Source organism: Drosophila arizonae, chromosome 5, assembly GCF_054131065.1.
Source record: "Drosophila arizonae isolate 15081-1271.41 chromosome 5, UAZ_ARI_1.0, whole genome shotgun sequence".
In the NCBI taxonomy this organism is placed as follows: Eukaryota; Metazoa; Arthropoda; class Insecta; order Diptera; family Drosophilidae; genus Drosophila; species Drosophila arizonae.
In genome coordinates, this window is record NC_142925.1 from 2783678 (window position 1) to 2805952 (window position 22275).

A 22275-nucleotide genomic window follows, 5' to 3' on the forward strand; every position below is an offset into this window, starting at 1 on the left:
TGCTATTTGTTTTTTGTCAATATTTATTCAATTATATTTGAATTTCAAGTAAAGTGCTTACACACTTCTTTAGCAAAAATTAGTTTATTTCGTTATATAGCACTTGGCAACACTGTTATGTATATTGTTTACATTTTTTGTTAAATGAATTCTTCTGGGCAGGATTTGCATCCCAACTGGGTTGCTTTGAGCACCCTAAATGTGCCATTGAAGCGCTTTGTGCACGCTGGAGCTGTGGAGCAGGCGAAAGGGAAGGCGGAGAGGCACAGAATCGATGGCGTGACTGGAGCTGAAGTGCAGCAGTTCTACAAGGAAATTTTAGAGACTCCCGCAACAGCCAAAATAGAAGTTATCAAGACATCTAAATGCAATGCTACGTTACCTAAGAAACCGGCCAGACATCCTTATGATAGAAATCGCTTCTTTCGATTGGCAATGGCCAACGATGTGGAGCAGCTATCGCTAATGAGCATTAGCGAGGAGCGAGAACTGAATGCGTGCGATGCCTTTGGCTGGACAGCTTTGATGATGGCTGCGTGTGAAGGGGCGGAGGAGGCAGTTGTATGGCTGCTGGAGCAAGGCGCAGCTGTAGACGTGAGAGATAAGAGTGGACAGACGGCTCTGGAGCTGGCCAGAAAGAAGGGTAATCGGAATATTGTGGAATTGCTGGAAAACTTGGACAAATCGGAAGTGCAAGCTCCGCATGAAATGGAGTCAACAGAGGCAGCTTTATCACCCTTCTACTGTGAGTTGTGCCAAAGGGAATACACTGAATCCACTTGGCGCGACCATCAAACCTCCACGGTGCACAGATTCAACATGAAATCCCTGCCTCCGCATCGTCTGCACAAATTCAACATCTCCGTTAAGAATCGCGGTCTACAATTGATGGTTGGGATGGGGTGGGATCGTGAGCATGGATTGGGACCCCAGCAGAATGGTCGCCTATACCCAGTGAAGACTGTGCTGCGCAAACAGCGCACAGGCTTGGGAATTCAACAGCCACCGGCACGTGTCACACATTTCGAGGCTTTTGACACAAATGCGACCAAGCGACGCCATGGGAATCCCGCAGCACAGCACAAAGAGAGACGCACACGCAACGAGATGAAGCGGGAGAAGCTGCGCGACTGGAGGCGGGAGCGTCGATTGCGGCAGGAATTGAGTTGACTTTTGCTTTTAATGGGGGAGACTAAACTAACATTTGAGATGCACTGAAATGTGATTGTAGTTGAGGTCAAATAGTACAGTAGCAGCTGACTAAAAGGGCCAAGCAACGTACGTCACCGTGAGAAGAGCTTGAAGAGTATTATCAAACTTAAGCTAATTGTAGTTGTACAAACTAGCTAAAGAGTACAGCTAGTTATACTGTGCAAACTGACTTGAGTGGAGCTCTATTTTAATACGAATAGTTGTTTGAAAGAATATTAAAATGTAAATTAAACAATATTTCTTCTATGGAGCCTTCACTGTATGATGCCGTTTTAGATACACGGGTATTCACTGTACATAGACGTGTTTCGACTTTCGGCGCAACATTTTCGGCGTTTGGCTAGGTCAGGGCAGTCAACCAGTTCAAGCCCAGCCTCCCACCCACGCACCCCCATGCCGTGCCACAAAATGTGGCACGCGGTTGACCTCTTGGCACCTACATGTCTTATGGGCCATGGTAAGGGGGGTTGGTTGACGAGGTAAGAGGGGTGCTCATTCGCGAAGTTTAGCCTGAAGTTGCAAAAACGAAAGCGAAAGCAAAAGCTGTTGCATGACTCTCATTCTGCAGCTACAAAGCGAAAAAAAAAATCATTCAGCTGACACGAATTTCGCTTTGCGCCTGCGCAGTGAATCCTTTTGCTCAACCCCTTCAGGAAACGACGCCCATGTGGCGCGTATATAAAAAGACAGCATTTCCGAATTCAGTCTCAGTCGCGTTCGGACTGTGACCAAGTGAAAACGTGTTTCTCAGTCGTTGCTGTTCATTCAACTCGGCTGCTCCTGTTCTACTTTAAACAAAAAATTGTAAATCACGGCGTGTGCGTGCTTAAAAAAGAAGCATAATAAGGAAATTAAAGGTGCACAGAGAATTGTGCGAAGGTCAGCAAGAGGCGTACGCTAGGTAAATTATCAACACTTAACCGCTTGCATGACAATTGTTAAAAGTTGAGCGCAATTCAAAACGCAACGTATATATTTAGTGCTCGCATTTTAGTGTGGCAACACTGGTGGCTACCCCAGTTTCGATCAACAGCTGTTCCGGCGTGTGCAAAAGCAAAAGGCAAAAACGCAAAGACAAAAACGTTGGCGTCGCATTTGTTATGCTTTATTTGTATTTGTGTCTTCAACGTGTTCGGTTTACATTCAGCGTCCGTCGTATTGTATATATTAATAATATTTCAAAATCCAATTCTACAATTAAATTAGTGCCGACGTTGTATTATTTCGTGTAAAGACGAGTGCTGAAATCATTTTGAAAGTATTATACAGTGGAAGTTATAAAATTACGCAAAGTACGCAAATATTATGCAAAACAAAAGTCATAAACAAGGAACTATTCCTGCTGCATTTTGGCCATGTGATTTACGTGAACTCGACAACAATTGAAATATGCTAATAATATACATAGATGCGGGCCGCTTATGCTCTTATTGCAAATACTCAATACATGTATATTGGTTTATGGTTTATTTTTGTAGCCTCTCACAATGCGTACATATAGAAATGTATTATTTTTGTGTTTGGTTTACAGATTTTAATTGTTTGCCTGTGTTTTTTTTTATCTGTGCGTTCTACTCGCTTTGCTCTCCTCGCTCACATCTGTCAGAGTCTGTTGATCATCAAAGTTCACGAGCGTTCGCACGCTCACTCACTCCCGCTCATTCGCTCTTTTGCTCTCTCCTTCTGTCCGCCTTGCGTTTCATGAACTTTGCGCGTGCCTTTCAATTTGTTTGATCTGTCATTGCAATTCTATCTCGCTCTTTCGCCCACCTCTTGGGCGTTCTCTTCAATTTTTCTTTGGTTTTGTGCTCGCTCACGTAACGGTTTGATTATTTAGAAATTAATGCAGTCCGACAACGTCAGGCGAACGCGGTTGCTCGTCATTTGCATTTGAAGCGTATTCTCTGTTGTTGGTGGTTTTTATTTGCCGTATTCAAATTTATGAAACAATTTTTTGATTTATGTGCATAGACAGTGTTTAAAAATTAAGAACGCATAAATGTTTGGCAAATTAACACGGCACTTAAATAAATATGAAGTTCAAAATCATTTTTGGCAAATATCAAAATCCATCGAAATGATAAAACAGCACAACACATAAACAAACAAAATCCACATTGGTGGGCGATTTGTTGAAGGCATAAACAAAAACAAAATATCAGAAAAGAAGGTTGTCTGTTTAACCGTTAGCTCTGCAAAAGAGGCCATAAATACAAGGTTAAGAACATACGGAATTAAGATCAACATAGAGCAAAGAGATGTTCTAAAGCACGTCAACTCAAACTCGTAAATCTTTAAAATCTTAAAACAAACAAATATTAAAAAAAAAAAAAAAAAAACACATGCAAATGAAAACCCAAATAAAATTTAATAATGTTGCAATATATGTACTAGTACTAAGTACAGTGAAGGCCTGCTAAAGTGAACGATTGCTTAATTTCGGTTCTTAAGGAAGAAATAAATCAGAAAACAATATTCATATTTTTATACAAGAAAAAAAAAAAAAAAAAAAAATTATCCTTGAATAATTTTCATTAATATTCAGTAATTGTTTGCATACATTGTCAAAGAAATGTATTTTCCATTTTCATAAATTCTTTGTACATTTTTTGAACACTAAAACGGTTTCTTTAAAGTTTGCAATTTCTTTTATGTCTTTTTAAAAAGTTCATGAAGCATTTAACCGTTTAAATCTTGCTTAAATAGTTTAAGCACTTTGCCTATTGAACTTTACGAAACTGACATTAACCTTATAAATATACCCCAGATACTTTCTTTATAAAGTTATGCTTCAAGAATTCAAGTTCTTCTACTTTATTTTACTTCTTTAATATAGAACTTATGTATAATATAAGAAAATAAAGTTTTGCCTTGTGGGCAGTGGAGCATCCGTCCCAAGCCGGATGTCAGCCACATTAAAGTACAGTGAAACATGAAAGAGCTGAATTTATGCAACTTTACGCAAATCAGCGCGCTAAGCAGCCGTTCGTTAGCCTAGTTATCACTGTACTCAAGTGCTCATTATCTCCCACTCGAAGATATAATAAGAAGAAAAAACTCTTCCGGGTCAGAGCTCTGCCAACGCACAGAAAAGTTTCTTAAATAAAAATCCAAACACTCGCAGTAAAATAAATAAATACAATAAAAGTCGAGCCATAAAAAACAATCTAAATAAATAATAACAGCATAAAAATTGTAAATTCTTTAATTTTAGAAATGAAAAATTGAGTGTTGAAATTTGGAAATTTTGTTATTTGAAGTGAATTCCGTTTTAATAATCTTGTAAAAATTCATAATAAATTGTTTATGCAATCGAAGAGCTTAATTGAAATGCGCGAAATTAGCCATTAAAACAATTACAACAAATTATAAACAACAACAAAATAGTAAACAAAACAATAACAACAATTGCTGCCTTTTCCGGCTTCAATCAAAAACGAAACAAAAACAAATCGAAATACAACAAATGCCAGGCGTTTTTCATAGGTAAGTCAACAGCGAGTTTATTAAAGCATACAATCAAATCAAATCAGAGTACTCTGAGTGGGGTATGCATGACTATGAGATGCTGTGAATCATTGGACACTTTTGGTGTTTATTAACTGAAAAGTGTTTTGAGAAAATGTTTTACCAGTCGATTATAAATTTATTGGGTAGAACTTTATCATCCATTTTGAGCAGGAATTGAGAGCGATAGCTTCAATGTATTCTCTTCTCTCTTTAAAAGTTCATATTTTAAAAATATTTGTGTGTGTGTGTTAGAATTTATAAACAAAATGTGCAGTTTATATCTAAAAATAGCTGAGATATACTGAAATAATGGCAACAGAAATATTTTATACTTACCTAGATGACTTTTAAATTATGTAAGGCGATCCACTTATAAAATGCTTTACCATTTTTCTAGTCTTCGGCAGCTATTTCGAAACTCAATATTTGAAAAAATCTTACAGACATTTGATACTAAAGAAGAGAACAAAGTATAAAGTTAGACAATTAGACAGTGTTTTGATTAAATAGAGAGATTGAAAAAACAGACTGAAAGGTAGACAGGAGGACAGGCTAAAATACAGCCGGAAAGACATTCTAAAAGAATGCCTGGAAAGTTAACTTAAAGACAGACAGATGCTCAAGAAACCTGAAAGACAGACAGACGAATAGAATGAAACACAGGCTATCAGACAGTGGAAAGTTGTGGCGCACAAGGCCACAAATCAATTCTATTCTCTGATCAAATGTGTATTTATTTATACATATATACATATATACTTATTTCTGCCTATCGCACGCACTACTACCAAAATAATATACCCTGTTTACTCGATACTAATGCAAACAGAAAGAATTCATGATGACTGTCTGGCAGTCTATCTGTCTACCTCTCTGTTTGTCTGTCTGTCTGTCTCTCCGTTGAGGTTTTATCTACTATATAAATAGAGGAGCGTTCGTTTCATTGGCAGCGTTTCTAATGGCTGTGGCATAAATCTCTCACCTGCTGGAATTTTCTAATAACGCGAAAGTGTTGCACTGCATGAAACGAGAAATTCGCGCGAAAAAAAAAAACTTTCAACATAAATTACTGCATACAATTAGGCGCACAGCAGAAAAAGAGGGAGAGAGAGAGAGAGAGGGAGAGGAAGACAGAGCATAAGAGATAGTAGGGGCGTGAAAGTGTAAGTTGGAAAAGTTGTCTTTTGGCTTTTCCCGCCAGCAGCCACATGCAAAATTAACAAAAATTAGATGCGAACTTTGCTGCGGCTTTTGAAGCGTATTAAATTGTCTTAAAGTTAAACAGCTGTAATTAACGCTAATTAAGTGCTTAACTACAGTTTGTCAACAGCCAAATAGAAATTACATGGAATGTGCTCTTGCCAACTTTTTGTCTATCAACATTCAGAGCAGCAAAACAATTAGCGAACTTAACTATTAAAATGTAAATTCAATTTACGTAAATGGAAAAAACTATATATTTAATATATGTATATATAATCTTATATAATGGATATAATCTGTATACTTAAATGTATATTAAAGCTGTTCTAATTGAAAAACTATTTGTAATCTGTAGTAACTGCATTACGCAATTAAAAAGATAAAGAGAATCGCCTTAACTAGTTTTACTCAAAGCATGTAAAATAGTTGAAAAGAAAAGAGAATAATAAAAAATGAAACTGCGTCATTTTTTTTTCTGTTGACAGTTAAAAAATAGTTGAAAGCGAGCTGGAAATGATGAGATAAATGTGCATCAAACTGTAAGCAGTGGCTGTCAAGCTGTTAGAAAAATTGTATGTTTACTTTTACAAATTAGCATAGTGAATGTTATCTATCGCAATTTCTCAGTAATACTTATATCTTTTTCGAATGTGTCCAAGTCTTGTCCAAACTCTTGAAATGTATTCAAGAGCATGTTTATTTAAATGCTTAACGACATACGACTCTATATGTAAAACAGAGATTATAATAAGGGCCTATACTTTTCTTTATTAAAATTCTATCTCGAATTTTCTTTCCCTCTATCTCTCTCCATCTTCCTTTCCTTTTCTGTGCTTCCACATATTTTACTTGTCTCTCTCTCTCTCACTATTTCTTTATCCCTCTCTGCCGCTCTCTTGCTTCATCTCTCCATCTCTCTCTAAACCTCTGACCCCCTAAATCTCGCCCTCCCTCTTTTGTTTCTCTCAGATATGTACACAATTTCTTAGAGAAATTCCTAGTCGCATCGAGACAGTCATTGCAAACAGTCCATCAAAATAAATATTCATGTTTACTCAACATAAACAATGCATTAAAAATGTGTCATGAGCTAGAAAATTTTAAGAAACTTTCTTTAATTTGTTTTTGAAGAACTGCAGCAACAACTTAAAGAAAACATTTGAGCAAAACAAGATTAGCTTAACTCGAACTAAGAAAATAATTGGTTTACCTCGAATTGCTTATTCATCAGTTTGCTAATTGTTTTCTAGAACTTTTAGCTTAGCAATAAAAAATGCATTATTGATTATTATCATTATGATTATTATTATTCTTGTTCCCACAGAGCCATAATGGTCGGGTGGGATTCGAACACGTGTGTATCGGTTGTTGTTCAAGGGCGAAATTTCCAAAGAAATTGTAAAGAAAATGTATTATTAAAAATTCATAAGTATATTTGTTGCGAGTGGCCGAAGTAGCCTTCAAAAACTCAAAGAAGAACGAAATCGCGCCTAATGTAATGGAAACAAGTCAAACAGATATTTGTGTAGTAGACAGTTGCTGAACTAGAAGATACTCCGTAAGGGAAAGTCATGCCAAATATATGTAGCTGTGTTCATGGAAACTATACTACATATAACGCAACTAAACAGCATCTTAAAAATTTATATATGTTAAGAGGACTTGCTATAAAATTACTCTATAATAGAAATTGCGAGAACGTACGTTCATAAAAGCAAGTGCAATAAAAATATTTAACAGAATCTTGATATGCTATAATATTATATACTTTGAGAGGAGATAGCTTACTATAAAAGGGCTTGAGAGAAACTTGCTATAAAATAATTTGAGAGTATTTTGAGCAGATATGTGCTATAAAAGTTCCTGCTATAAGAGGCTGTCTGCCATAAAAAAAAATTCCTTTAGAGAGTTTGAAGTTGATATGATATTTGTATGCTTTAAATATAATCACAAACAATGTTTTGTCAAGATATAGAAAATACAATAGCAAAATATATATAAAAGAAGAATCCACTAAAACCATTTTCAATCAGCTTTTCAAGCAAAATCAACAAACGGCTTTCTTTCAGCTTTAAGTCACATGCAAATTTTATGGCTCACGTCTTTTGGGCATAAAAAAAAGAGGAAAACTGGCAAATAAAATTTGCTTTTCAATTTGAATATGAATTTCACGGCTTAACATTTAAGAATCAAGGCAAATCGGTTTAAGACTAAACGAAACCAAAATCCAAACTAGGCTCAACAATTTTCAAGTCACTGCCATGCGAATCAAGTACAAAGTTGTAATAAACGACTTTCGTATGTGATTTAGTGCAAGGCGACAAGAAAAGTTTGCAGACAAGCAAGGTCCTTGAAAATATTTACATAAATTAGCAGTTGCTTATGCTAGAGACCCTTTGTTAAGGCAAAACTTCTTTAGAGGCCTGCCTTGGCTTGAGTTGTACTTGAGTTGACGAAGGCAAACCAAGAGTATATTAGTTCTTGGGTGAAGTTCTGCTGTTTGTATTGAATAGTTAGATAGTTGACGTCACCACTAGAAATATCATCTATTTAAAGAAGGCTATGAGCTCCGACTATAAATAATGACATTTTCAAATTATGATTATACATTTTTTTTCAAAAATGAACGAGCATTATGCAGTCGACTATGCCTGCCCGCAAAGTGTTTTCTTGTGTTTTTAGGCGCTGTTGACAGATTCTTATAGGCATCGGAATCCAATCAAAGGCAATACAATAGCTTTAAATCAGGCACAAAGCAAAACTTTCTTGAAGAGTTAAAGTAAAAAGAGAGCAATAGAGAGAGAGAGAGAGAGGGAGAGAGAGAGAGCGAAAGTCCTTTATTAATATTTGGTTGGACTTTTAATTGCTTTTAGCAACAATTTCTTTTTAGACTGAAATTAGTTTGACCTTTGACTTTTAACGGTAGGCAAACGAGTTGTTGATTATGCCACTCGATATGTATGAAGATTTTCTTCAATTTTCAAAGTTAATTAGTTTTAATTAGAACAAAGTTCAAAAATGACAGCGACAAAAGGAGTTGCTAACGCGAAAGGACCTGCTGGCAATTAATTATAAATTCCTGCCCAGGCTCAATCTTGAGCCCTGAAAATTTGAAATAATAGAGAATCAAAGTCTAAGTAGCCATTTTAGTAACATTCCATTGATTTCTGAAGACTCTGACTTTAACTTGGACTTTTCTTTGCCTCTGCATATAGAAATTTCTATAAATAAATAGTATATGTGTCTATATATATGTATGTATGTGTATATATGTATGTATACGCACACATGTGCTTAGTTTCCTGTTAGCGAGGCGCAGGCATTTGATTGAGCGTATAAAAGTGGCTTAGCGAAAGAGTCCTGTGCGAAAGTCAAAAGACTCTTAGCACAAAAAGAAGCTAAAAGCACACAGATAGTCGACTGCATAATACCTGTTCAAGGTGTTAAAATAGTTATGGGTGTTTATAGTAAATAACAAATAATACTCATTTCGGTATATTTTTAATGTAGCTAAGGGGGAAATCACCTTAAGAATCTCACTATAAAAGATATATTACACAGTTTTATATAAATAGTTTTATATGCAAGTTTACATTGGTAACTTCAAATATATAGCTTCCAAAGGGCAGATTCAAAATAATTAAATACATAGGCATTTAGATATATGCAATTTCAAGTTCTATACCATCATGCACACAGTTTCAGAGAAATCACATAAAAACTTATCAACTCATTTTCTCACTTTATGAAAGAGTATTGAAAAAAGACGAACAAAGTCAAAGTTGTGGTAGCAACAAAATCCATTGAAGCGCGAAATCAACTTAATGCAATAGACTAGAAGAAGCAGCTGAAGTAGACGATACTGCCTGTAAAAGCCGCAAGACAAACACACACACACACACACACATACACTCATACACACACAGCCAGACACATTCGATTAGACCTATACACTCACATATTTATAGTCAGCAAAGCCAGATCTCTAAAGCAAACATTTGCAGCTTGTATATATTTTTTGCTGCATGTGTATGTGTGAGTGTGCCTGTGTGTGTGTGGGTGCCTGTCCAGCCCACGTCATTGTCACAAAGACAAAAAAAAAAAAAAAAAAAAAAAAAAAAATTGCACGTTTATATCGCTCACATAAAATGCAGATAGGTAAAAATAACAACAGACCACATTGACACATATAAAAAATTTATTAGATCTAAATATTGCATCAACCTTTCATTTTTCATGTTTTTCTGTTCAGATGTATTAATACAGACGTATTGAAAATAAAAACAAATAAATATAAACAGCTTTACGAAGCTGACAATAAACAAAAATGGATAAATTTATTAAAATTGCAAAAAATCGTTGTGCTTAAATTTTAATACAGCTGCAAGTTATCTAAATACCTAGACTCGTATTAAATGTCAATTTGTTATGCATTTGATATTCCATATAGGGTTTACTGACAAAAGGGGACTTGGCGATTTAACACTTTGATTTCGTATGCATAGCACGAAAACTATGAGAGCTTTCGGTTATAGTTCTTCTATTTTGAATCAAGTGAAATACACAAATATTTTATATATTCAATTTGTTGGGTTCAAGTCTTGTATAATTAATATAAAAGTTGTACTTATTACTTAGATGTGTAAGAAATCTAAATCAAAGTGAAAATAGCCCAGACCAAAAATCAATAAGAAGTGTTTACCAATTAATGAAGTTACGCAATGAAGAACTTGGAGGGAACTTTGAAATATTTGCAAATGCAAATTTCTTGGAAATGAAATGCGGCATAAAATTTGATTTGAAAGTTCAGAGTTTTAATTAAACACTTAATGTTTATAACAAAAATCTTCTAAAGCTCTTTGTTTTTTGTTTTTTTGTTTTTTTTTTTTTTTTTTGGGGGGGTTTACTCTATCTTACTTAATTCAATGTGTTTGTAGCCCTGAGGGCTTAAGTGATTGTAAAGTTAGTTTTGCGGCTTTCCAGCCTGAACTAGAAATGTTGATAGATGCAAAGTGCATTTTCGGCTGTGACAGCAGGGCATACATATCCAGATATACATATACATATACATAGACATATACATATATATAAATTCACTTACTTATCGCCTCATTGCTATTCAAGCTGATAAACTTGAGACGACGACGACGAAGACGACAACTACACGACAACAAGGCGCAATAAAAACAAATAGACAATCAGACAAAGAGAGAGAGGGAGAGAGATGGAGGAAGCGAGAGAGAGAGAGAGGAACACATGCAGAGACTGAGTTGGCACGTTACGTGTGGGAGGAGTAGCAAGAGTAGCTAAGACGCGACGCTGACAGAGCAAACAGTGCAAGATATTCAAGGTACACGCGTCTGAATGTCAGCTAAAGTCAGTTTTGTGATTTAGATAAAAGACAAGAAAAAAAAAGAAGAAAATATTTGATAATAAGAGCTCTATTTACTTTTGCTCGAACTGCAATCAACATCTTTCGCACCAAATTGCGTCAGCGAATAAAACTTTGAATTTTTGTTTTACAATTTTCGCACACAAACGTAGATAAACTTGAAAAGTAGAAAAAAAAAAAAACAAGAAAAACAAAAACTATTTCTTTCAGAGAAACTTTCGTTGTTTTGTTTACGGTAGGAAATAAGGCGTCTAAATTTGTTTCAAATGCCAAAAATTATGTTTATTTCATAATGCAAATTTACAGCCGGTTGAGCTTAATTGAATATTCCATCATTTACAATGGCTATTCGTGGGTGTTAGTGCATGACTATGCGGGCTAATACCATGGGATAAATCCGTTTTTGGAGAGGCTTATTAAATACAAATTGAACAGATGTGCTGTCAGGCTGTTCGGGTTTATAGGTATGGTAATCCTGTGAATGTTTTGTCTATATTCTATATTCTATATTCTATATTCTATATTCTATATTCTATATTCTATATTCTATATTCTATATTCTATATTCTATATTCTATATTCTATATTCTATATATTCGATGTTCTATATTCTATATTCTATATTCTATATTCTATATTCTATATTCTATATTCTATATTCTATATTCTATATTCTATATTCTATATTCTATATTCTATATTCTATATTCTATATTCTATATTCTATATTCTATATTCTAAATACTAGCTAACGGTTAACAGGGTATTTTTGGCTCTACTTCTCTTTCCTCTGCACTTCAATCAATATTTTGGAAAATGTCAGAATTATCTTTTCGAAAATATCGTTCGGCCAGGTAGTAAAGCAATGTGTTGGCTCATATTTAAGCATCCATATTCGTAGTAAAAACTATTGTAAACTTCTTGCCCCGTTTCAATTCGCACGCAACACGGCGTATGCGCAATAAATCAATTTTATTACACACTCTGCTGACAAACAGAGGGCAAATTGTGATATATCTGCGACCCATAAACTCAAATTCGTTTCACGCTAAACGCTTAAAAGTTGCGCCGCTCCAATGAGTATATATGAATATATGGATATATGTGCGTGCATGCTGTGAATGTATTCGAAATCAGCTGCCAATTGCTAACGTCAGCGATAAGCTAAAAACAGTTGTTTATAATGCGCTGATGAGAGTTCATTTATCCCGGTGCCGTAATAAAATGAAAATTGCTTAACAATGCCTGTGAAAAGTATGTGAATAAAGATGAATGACTGCATGATATAATCGCTGCCAGTCCTAAATAGATTAAAAACAATGATAGATAATTTGTTTTATTTATTCGGCAGTCATATGCCGTACGCGCGTTATATTTGCATATTAAGTATACGCACTGCTGGCCGCAGCGATATCAACCCAAATGACCATAAAACTTCAGCATGTCCTTGGCCATGGCCATAAATATTGATGAAATTTGGTTGCTGCTGCTGCTGGGTTAATGAATGTGGTGCGATATGCTTGCTTTTCGTTTGTTTGTCGCATTGCCCGAGCAAAATGACTGAGTGAGAGGGAGAGATAGGAAGAGAGTCGGGGTAACTGCAATATTCTGGTTTGGCCAGCATAAATGGGCCAAGTTTTTGTAACCAGCTGCTACTACCGCTGCTGCTGCTGCTGCTGCTTCTGCTGCTGCTGCTGCGGCTGTTGCTAAATGTGCCACTGTCTGTCTCTCCGTGTGTTAGGCCCTTATCGATTTTGAGCTGCAGCCAAGAGGCTTGACTTACTGCCGGTGACGCTTGAAGGCCGAACAGCTTGGCGTCCCAAGAAACCAGACTAGAAATTAGCTAGCCAAACTTTATTAAACCGCAAAAATCAACTTGATGTAGCACCACAAAAACAAATGAAAACTAGTTAGATTGCTATGGTCATAAAGGCAAGGCTGAAGAATACCCTCAGACTCGATACGAAGTAGAGCTTTCAAGTAATTGTTGGTGCATTATATGAATAGAGGAGAAACTATACCAAATTCTATGTCATTAGATATCGATGTTAATCGATATAAAGAATAACTAGCAACGATTGTCATGGAAATTGTTTCACTTTAAATCGACAAATCGACTTTCGATAAAAGGAATAGATAGAGACCCATTCTTTATATTCACGCAGCATCAAAAGTGTCTATATAATTTGTAATAATAGCCTGACAAAGCGAAGCAGCTGGTATAAATTGTTAATTCCGAAAGGCATTATACAATAAATTATTGCTTGAAAATGTATTAAGTTCTTCTATCCAAAAGGAATAAAATATCTGAAATTTACTTGCAAATTAAACATAATATATTTGTTAAACATTCATTTACTTTTTTTCATCGGAATTGAACATTTCGAAATGTGCCAATTGGTTTGCATATAAAAATTATTTGTAGCTTATTCCCATTAGCTTTTTAAACATAGCTGTTTACTGAATTTTTGGGCGATGAGAATATTTATATTGCTTGCGATATTAAATTTTTTCTAGCAAATAAATATTTGAGCAAAGCTTCGTGAAATGCAGAAGATAAATTATGACGCAAATGGGAACAGTGAGCGATGGAAAAAAATATGTAAAAGATGAAAAAAAAAAAAAAAAAAAAAAAAATATAATAATTAAAATTAAATTATTTTCAAATATATTCGTTTATTCATATCATACAGGAATCGATACTTTATATAATAAATCGATAGTAATACCTCTAGATTCTCTCAATTATTTCATTCCTTGCTTATTAGACAAATTTGATTACTACAAACTGTGCGAATCTAATTTCCGATATACATCATAGTAATTTCATAAAAAATGCATGTCGTTATCCGAAAGCTCTAAACAGTGTTTCGACTTTTTTTTTATTGTATACAACTTTTTCTTGCTTACACTCTTAATCTGTTTTGGTTTTACGATTCAGTCACAAATATTTACAACTTCATCCTTGTGGCATTTGCAATGCACACGAGCATTAATATCCAGAAAGTGAGAGTGCTATTGTCGAGAGTGCTCGACTAGAAGATACCCTGGCATGTAAGATTGGAGTATTAGATGTTTGCTAGCTCTTGTATAGCGTGACCAAATAAGTCGATACCTTTATTTCATCTATATCTTAAGTTATCGATAACAGGCATCAGTTGAAATATTCGGCATGATTAACTATTTGATCATTAATTGTCTTTGCTTACCAAAATTATGAATATATTTTAGAAATGTAAGCGATAAGTCGATTGTTATCGAGTTCTATTGAAACGCAAGTCCATATTGATTAAGAATTTTTCTATATAAAATTCAAGAAATTTTAATCGCTTGCTGCAGGCCTTAATTTATAAAATATTTTTTCTTCAAACAACATGCCCCACTTCCGTATTTTCATTGGGAACAGGGTATTCGAATATATGTGGAATATATGTGTACATGAAATAAAGAGAAAGTAAAATTTGACGCATGTCATAAACACGAGCGTTGATTTTTGCACAATTTTTATACGAATGTTGGCGAGCGCTTAAATTTTTAATGAAACACAAGCATATTTTGTAATAGCCATTCAAGAGGGAGATAGAGCTCAGTCTCTCTGCTCGCTCTCTCACACACTCTCTGGCTGTGGAGCCTGGGCTGTGACCCTGTAAACATGAATACAAATCCTTGTATATTGTTGACTCACGCAAACAGGGGCAGCTAGCCTACAATTTAACTTGCAGGCACACGCCCACTTTTCCTTTTTTGTTGTGTTTGTATTTTTATAAATGGACAAAATTGGCTCTTTGTGTGCTGTGTGCCACGCCCCCGCCGCAGCGACCTGTCCGCCGTCTCCTGCCCCTGGGGTGCCGTTTACGTTTTGCCTATTGTCCTTTTGGAGTCGTGCTTTAGCCTGAGCTCTCCTGTTGATACACCGCTCACGCATATGAAATGTAATTTAAAGTTCGGGCTCTAGGTACCCTGAGCATGAGTACATATACAGTACTACATATAATTTCTTTTTGATTTATGTTTTTCTTTCACTTTATTTCAATGGTTGTGCAACCCTTTCAACTGCATGTCCTCCCTGTGCAATCGGCTTAATGATAGTCAGTTGGACTTAAGGTATTAGCTGTCTGCTTGTGGAGTGCTCACTGTAGACCCACAGTCATATCCATTAAGCAGTTGTCACAGTCATGTGTAAACCTGTCCCTCTCTATCACTCACTCACTCTCTCTCACTCTTTCTCTCGTTGTCGCATTCAACTTCAAATAACAAGCCACATCGAGAAGTTTTAGTTTTGTGCTGACAACAAAACTTTTTCGCATTTGCAGTTTTTCTCGCTTTTCTTTTTTTTTTTTTTTTTTTTTTTTTTTTTGGGTGGAGGCAAGCGTAAAGCTGACATCGTCTTATGCCACGTTTTCGCCTTTGACCTGCCATGGGCAGTGCAGCCAAATGGGGTCAAAATGCAATTTTTAACAGAATTTATTTATGCACGTGCCGAAATGAACAGGCGACGGAACAAGCTTAAACATTGGGAGACTCGAGAGAAAAAACAGCAAACACAGCAAGATTTTTAATTTTATTTGAACTGAAGATTTAAACAGGCAATCGACGTTCATAATTGCTGGCAGTTGATGATGAATGGAAGATGAAATTGCGGAAGAAATTGAAGAGAAAATAAGGCATGGAAAAAGAAAGATATACAAAAATAATAAAGAAATGCTTAATGTTGAAGCGAAACTTAAACATGACATTAAAATTAAAGTTGAGGTGCTTTCAGAGAAAATAAGTGATGAAAGAGAGGCAAGGAATGAAGTTAAAGATTCAGAAGCTGAACTTAATCTGTGTGAGTTGAAATTAAAGTTAAGGCATTAACAGAGAAAACTGTAAGCCAAAGAGAACTAAATATTGATTAGGGTTGATTGAAATGATAAAGTGGGAGTTAATTAAAATCTAAGCTGAACAGGCATTGTAGGGGAAAATAAAACTAATAATTGCCACTAATTACATCTGAGTTTGATATGAGATTGAAGCAAGAGTAAAATTGAATTAAAAATAGAAAATAACTTGTTTATTTATTTTTTCCTAATTTAACTTAGAGATTGAGTTGGCGGGAAGCGCGTATATAACTATAAAGGGTTTTACTCTTGTGCTTATACATACTATGCTATTCTATAAAATGTTATAGAAATATCACATTCAGCTGATGCCCCGGCGGTTTAGAGAATCCTCTCAGTTTTCACCAATTGCCAAAGACTCTCATTCGATTTATAACCAAAAATTTTGCATAGCATATTTTGTATTGCATGCACTTAAGAAATATAATTTTAACCAATTCGAATTGAATGAAATACATTAATAAAAGTGCAGCTCAACTCATTTAAAGTCTGCTTCACATGCTCTCTCTATTTTACTTCACTTTTTTGATGTGTGGCAAATCACTTTTGCCTCACTGTTTAATATCATATCTGCTGCATATCATTTAAGTTGGTTGAGCTTGATGTTCTGGCGATTTGTGTGTTCTATTTCTTGTTTGTAGTTTCTTGCTGTTGATGTGTTTGGCAACCTTCAAAAGTTGGAAACCTCAATTTCGGGCTCTATAGTATTTTTTTTTTTTTTTTGGTATTTTGGGCAAGGATTTTTCATTGTATTTTCCCCCTAGTTTTTTGCTTGAGCTGCAAATTTCGTGTGCTTTATTACACAATTTTTATTCGCATGTTTTGAGCGAGATATGTGTCAGAGTGTGTGTGAGTGCCTGTAGGTGTGTGAGTATGTATACATATATGCATATACAGTGCCTATGTACGTGTCTCTGTGGGCAGCTGCAGTTGCCTGAGGGGTCAGCTACATCATATGCGTGACTTTTTATGCCACGTGATTAACTTGCATGACTTTTAATGTGCGCGTTGCGTCACAAACACAGACACAGACACGCACAAACAAACACACATACATCTATGTTTATGTATACTTGAATATGTGTATGACCCTGACTTGGCCAGCGGGCAGCTCCTGTCGACCCAATGCGCCGCGTGTTTGCATGTTATAAATACTTTTAGTTTTGTTTATGGCTTGCCAGCCGCAACTTGCATATTATACATACCCATACATATATGTACACACACACACATACATATCCACTTAGCTGTGTGCGACTTTGCGTGAATGTGAATTTAACGCCTTTCACCTGCGGGCTTTCAGTTTTCGCTCTTCCAGTTCCACAACTGAGATTTACCGAAAAAAAAAGATGAAAAAGAAAAAATGTAAAAATTGTTTTGCTCTCTGATTCTTTCTCTACTTGTTTAACAGCCACTTGTTGTTGTTGCTGTTGTTGTTGTGGCTGCTAATGTTGTTGTTGTTGTAGTTTAACTGCTTGTTGCTGGCCTTTTATTAGCGTAGCGCGCGCGCGAAAGCATGCTACGAAAAATTTGTTACGCATTCGCCGGGAGCGCCAGAAACTGCTTTGAACACATTTTCATAAATACCCTGTGTGGCAAGTGAGAGGGTATATGAGCTAAAGAGATGTTTATGTATTTAAGGAAAGACTGACATGTATAAAGATATAAAAAAAGAATAACACAATTAGTGTAAAAACTAAGATATTCAAGATATAGAGATAGCTATATGAACGCTTAGCAAAATATAAAAATATACTCTCTACTACAGGCGAGAATTGGGTATATTAGATGGTTTCAGTTAAGTTCAGTTTCACCCAGGGCATCTCTCAGTCGTTCATTGCCTCTGTTTGAGCTGGGCAAACAGGAAGTCTTTACATTATCAGCACTTTTAATAAATGAGTCAAACAATGCAACAGTTTGCATTAGGTTGGCAACGCGGGCGACACTTTGCGGTTGCGGTCGAGCGGATGGTCAGTCGGAGGCGTGGCAAAGGGGCGGCTGTAGGAGACTAATAGCATTAAAATGCAGCTGCTGCAAACAAGAAGAAAAGAGCGCGCGTTGCTGTTAGCAACTAAGTTGTCGCTATGCATGTGTATGTGTGTGAGTGTCTGAGTGTTTGTGTGTGTGTCTCCAAGTGTGTGTGCGCGCCATGTGTGCATATAAATTAGCTTATTTAGAAGCAAAGTCCTTGAGTCGCTGCTCTTTGCAGGCGTCAATTGATTGCTGTTTAGCAACGCGTACTGCCAGCTGGCACTGAAGGAGTCTCCCACACACACACACACACACACACACGAGCACACTGAGACAAAGACACACACACACACACGGGCACACTGAGACAAAGACACATACACACACACACTCAATGATTCTCGCACGCAAGTCAAGTGTCGTAAATGCAGTCAAGTCAAGACACTTAGTTCGCTCATTCATGTCCTTCTCAGCCGTATATATGTATGGGGACACCCATTGTTGGCGAAGTAGGCAACAATTATGCGTCGTATTTCAAGGATATTTGCGCATTACAATCCATTTAAAATCTCATTTACTACAGCAGCTGAGCAGCTCAGCAGCTGAGCAGCAGCATCACAGCCTCACATTGCAGTCTATTAAGCTCGTCTGCTCAGCTCTTCTTTGGAAAACTGCATTTAAATTTGTGTTAAGTATTTGCTGTGGCATTAGCTTTTAGCTGGACTTGGCTCCGTTCCAGATAAGGACTAATTGCGCAGGACATTATGCCCGGTCCAATAATAAACATTAGCGTGTCTCCTGTGTACACAGAAAAAGCGTGTGTGCGCAAATATAATGGAAATGTCGTATAAGCTAATAGAGATTTGCATCGAAAGCAATCCGAAAAGATGGAGTGGAGCACGTTTGACCAATACAGGGTATATATATATATACATATATGTGCTGTTGATTAAAAAACAAGCATTAGCTTGATAATGAGCTACTACGGTAAAAAGACTATATATAGAGCTGTATAGCATGCAGCCATATCTATTTAGGTCATCTTTGGTTCTTTCAATACAATATAAAGTAGCATACATATATGGTATTTCTACATGGTGACAAAACTCAGTCAGCCGTTGGCTGTGTTTATAGGGTATTAACTGAACACAGCTCACAAAAATAGCTGTCAACAATTTTACACTATCATACATTAAGCAATGCAAACGCATGCAAAGCACTCGCAAATATTGAATACACTGAGAAAAATATATGAACAAATATAATAATTTTTACGGAAGTAAAATAAACTGAAAAATATGTAACATTGATAGTACGCTAATCAATATTAGATATTTAATTTAAATAAATTTTTAAAATAAGTATTATTTATCAGTATTTAACGTTTTTTATTTAATTAAAATATTTGATTGAATTTGGGCATATACTCTCTAGGCATATTCTCTCTTTAGATATAAAGAGCAAATTTGTATTCTCAGTTCTCAGTGCTGTCATTTGTTTCTCTCAGTGCACATATATGTGCTGACTTTATGCTAGTTTTTTTTTACATTCGTGGGTGTGTGTGTGTGTTGGCGCTTGCCCTTTTATATATGGTTGAGATTAAGCCACCTTTTTAGTGCTTATTGCACAGGCCACTCCATTAGACTTAATCTCCGTGCATTACATTGCTTGTTGCTTGTTTTTGTTGTTGTTGTTGTTGCGCCCCCGGTCACAGTGCGCACGAAAAGTATGCAATGCGATTTTTATGCCAGCTGCACGTTCAGTAATAACAGCTGTGCCATAGCCAAAAGGGAGAGCGAGTGAGCACGAGAGAGAGAGAGAGAGGGAGGGAGAGTGAAGGGAAGCCGAAAATCGAGAAAAACACTGTTATAAAACACCACAAAATGACCATAAAATAATAATAATAAGAATGAAATCAGCAAAAGCCAAAACAAACGTGAGCCAATGGCTCATAAAGTAATGCAGAATGAAGTGGGGCAACTAACCAATAGGGCAGCCAAGCTATGTGGAGAGGGAGCTGGGGGCGTAGAGCACTAGAGCAACACTCTATCTCACACACACACACATATAAATATATGTACACACACATATACAAAGATATTTATATGCACATGCAATCCGCGCCAGAGACAAATCCACAAACAGCAAATTGTATATATTTTCACACCGTCTGCTTGGCACACAACAGTTTATTTTATATGTGTATGTGTATGTTTAGGTGTGTGTGTGTTTGTGTGTCTGCCCCATAAATTGGCCATAAAAAATGCTGGTCTAGAGCAGCGCAGTAAATTGGTCGCCTTGACAGTGAAACACTTGTCGTGGCACTTTAGTTGAATTAGCTAAAAATAAACCAAGTTGTGGAAGGCCCCTAATGCTTACTAATGCCAACTTGTGATATTCGACGGGGGTGTTAAGTAAACTCTTGGAATTGTGCGTAGGAAAGGAATTTGTGTGTATATTTATATTGGCTAAAGGGTAGAACAATATATAGAAAGTGTAGTGTGGGGGAGTATCTCTAATGATAAACTGTATACAGATTGATTACTATACTAATATATATTTATAACTAGAAAGGGAGAGAGAAAAATTGTATGAATGGATAGATATATATTGAGAGTACCATATTTATATATAAACACAACCTTAAATTCTCTACTGAGTCATATAGTCCATGATAAAAACGAGAGTTCACTGAAACATTTTGTTAACTAAACCACAGCTCCAGGGGGTAAACGTAATTATAACTAAGAGCTAAAGTACTTTGAACTATGAGTAGAAAAGTTATGTCCGACGAAATATCCTTTAAAAATTTATGATAGACTTGAAAATATTTTATAGGAAAGTGGGTATCCAAACAAGAAAGATAATTCGAGTAAGAGGTATATAGGTATAAGGCATGTATATTATAATGTATAAAAGAAAGAGATACGTGAAGAATGAGGTATAATATATTATAGAGTAGGCAGTATATTGCCAATATTTTTTTTTTTAGTTTTGGGTAGGTAAACGTATATGCGGAATAGAGATTATATAGAGTTTAAAGTATAAGGAATACAGAGTGTAGAAAGTATATAGAGTCTAAAGAGTAAAGAGAGTTTGTACAGTATGCACCATAAAAATATATACAGTACGTGTATAGGATATAACTCAAAGATATTGTAGTATAGTCTCACACAGATAGATAAATGAAAATCGAGTCAAATCGATTGACTGTCGTTATTATGAGGTATGAGCAGTAGAATTGGGTGCATACTGTAAAATGTATTGAGCATAATTAGATAACTCTTCAAGTTAAATCACCTAATCTCTATTCAAAACAATTTGTCATTGAGTCACAGAGCTTGGCGCATTCAAGAAGCTATAAATCATGTTAGGCATTCCGCACTCCACATTCAGAATACCCTTTTCGTCTGCTAGATGAGCGTGCTTAGTTTGTGCTTGGCTGAAATGTGATGTCGGGGCATGCTAAATGCTGAATACTAAATGGTTGGGCAGGTGAGATAACTGACAAATGCGACAACAACAATACAAGACACTAATTGAGCACACTTGAGTTTGCGCAACTGTGCGCCGTCATTTGCACCTGTTAGCTCTGGTAGCAGCCGACTGCTATCTGCTACCTTGGCATTTACATCCCAGTTTCCCAGAGTTCTCCGAGTTCTGCGAGCCTTTGGCTGTGTGTCTCACCTGCACCTGTCACTGACACGCAACACAGAATACTTCATTCTGTTTGTTCGCTTCTTGTTCTCCCTCTGGCTCTGCTCTGCCTCGCTTCGCGTTGCACTTACTCTGTCGAAGATGCCTTTTGTTGCTTATTAAAGACGGAATGTCTCTGCCGCATGGGCGCATAAATTAAATGAGCTCGTCTGCTTATTGTTGTTGTAGTTGTTGTTGTAGTTGTTGTTGCTGTTGTTGTTGCTGCTGTGCTCGAGTAAATGGCTGGGCATGGCCAAACGCCCCTTTGCACTGGCACCAAATGTCGATTCAGATAAAAATTACGTATACGTATGCGTGCACACATACGCAGCTGGATAACAATCAAATGTGTGCCTGTGTGTGTAAAAAGTTTTGGTGCTCGGGCAGCATTTGTCGAGCATTAGATGGCAT

General features: G+C 36.2%; 2 protein-coding genes across 20 annotated transcripts in view; both read left to right on the plus strand.

The window, feature by feature from the left end:
• Positions 1 to 4: 4 nt before the first annotated feature.
• On the plus strand, positions 5 to 1449 carry LOC108615852 (G patch domain and ankyrin repeat-containing protein 1 homolog). Its single transcript, XM_018010671.2, has one exon. The coding sequence runs from the start codon at positions 145 to 147 to the stop codon at positions 1168 to 1170; it is 1026 nt and encodes a 341-aa protein (XP_017866160.1). The 5' UTR covers positions 5 to 144; the 3' UTR covers positions 1171 to 1449.
• Positions 1450 to 1908: 459 nt separating this feature from the next.
• Positions 1909 to 22275, plus strand: part of Trpm (transient receptor potential cation channel, subfamily M) — an 86752-nt gene continuing 66385 nt past the window's right edge. For 4 of the 19 annotated variants that reach the window (XM_089471031.1, XM_089471059.1, XM_089471047.1 and 1 more), the window contains exons 1-2: positions 2140 to 2504; positions 4427 to 4698. The gene's annotated coding sequence lies outside the window, so the exon portion shown is untranslated. The other 15 variants (XM_089471035.1, XM_089471042.1, XM_089471044.1 and 12 more) reach the window with 15 other exon arrangements.

What these genes read in the sequence shown, in the direction of transcription:
- LOC108615852 (XM_018010671.2), top strand. Translation starts at nt 145, where the DNA reads ATGAATTCTTCTGGGCAGGATTTGCATCCCAACTGGGTTGCTTTGAGC.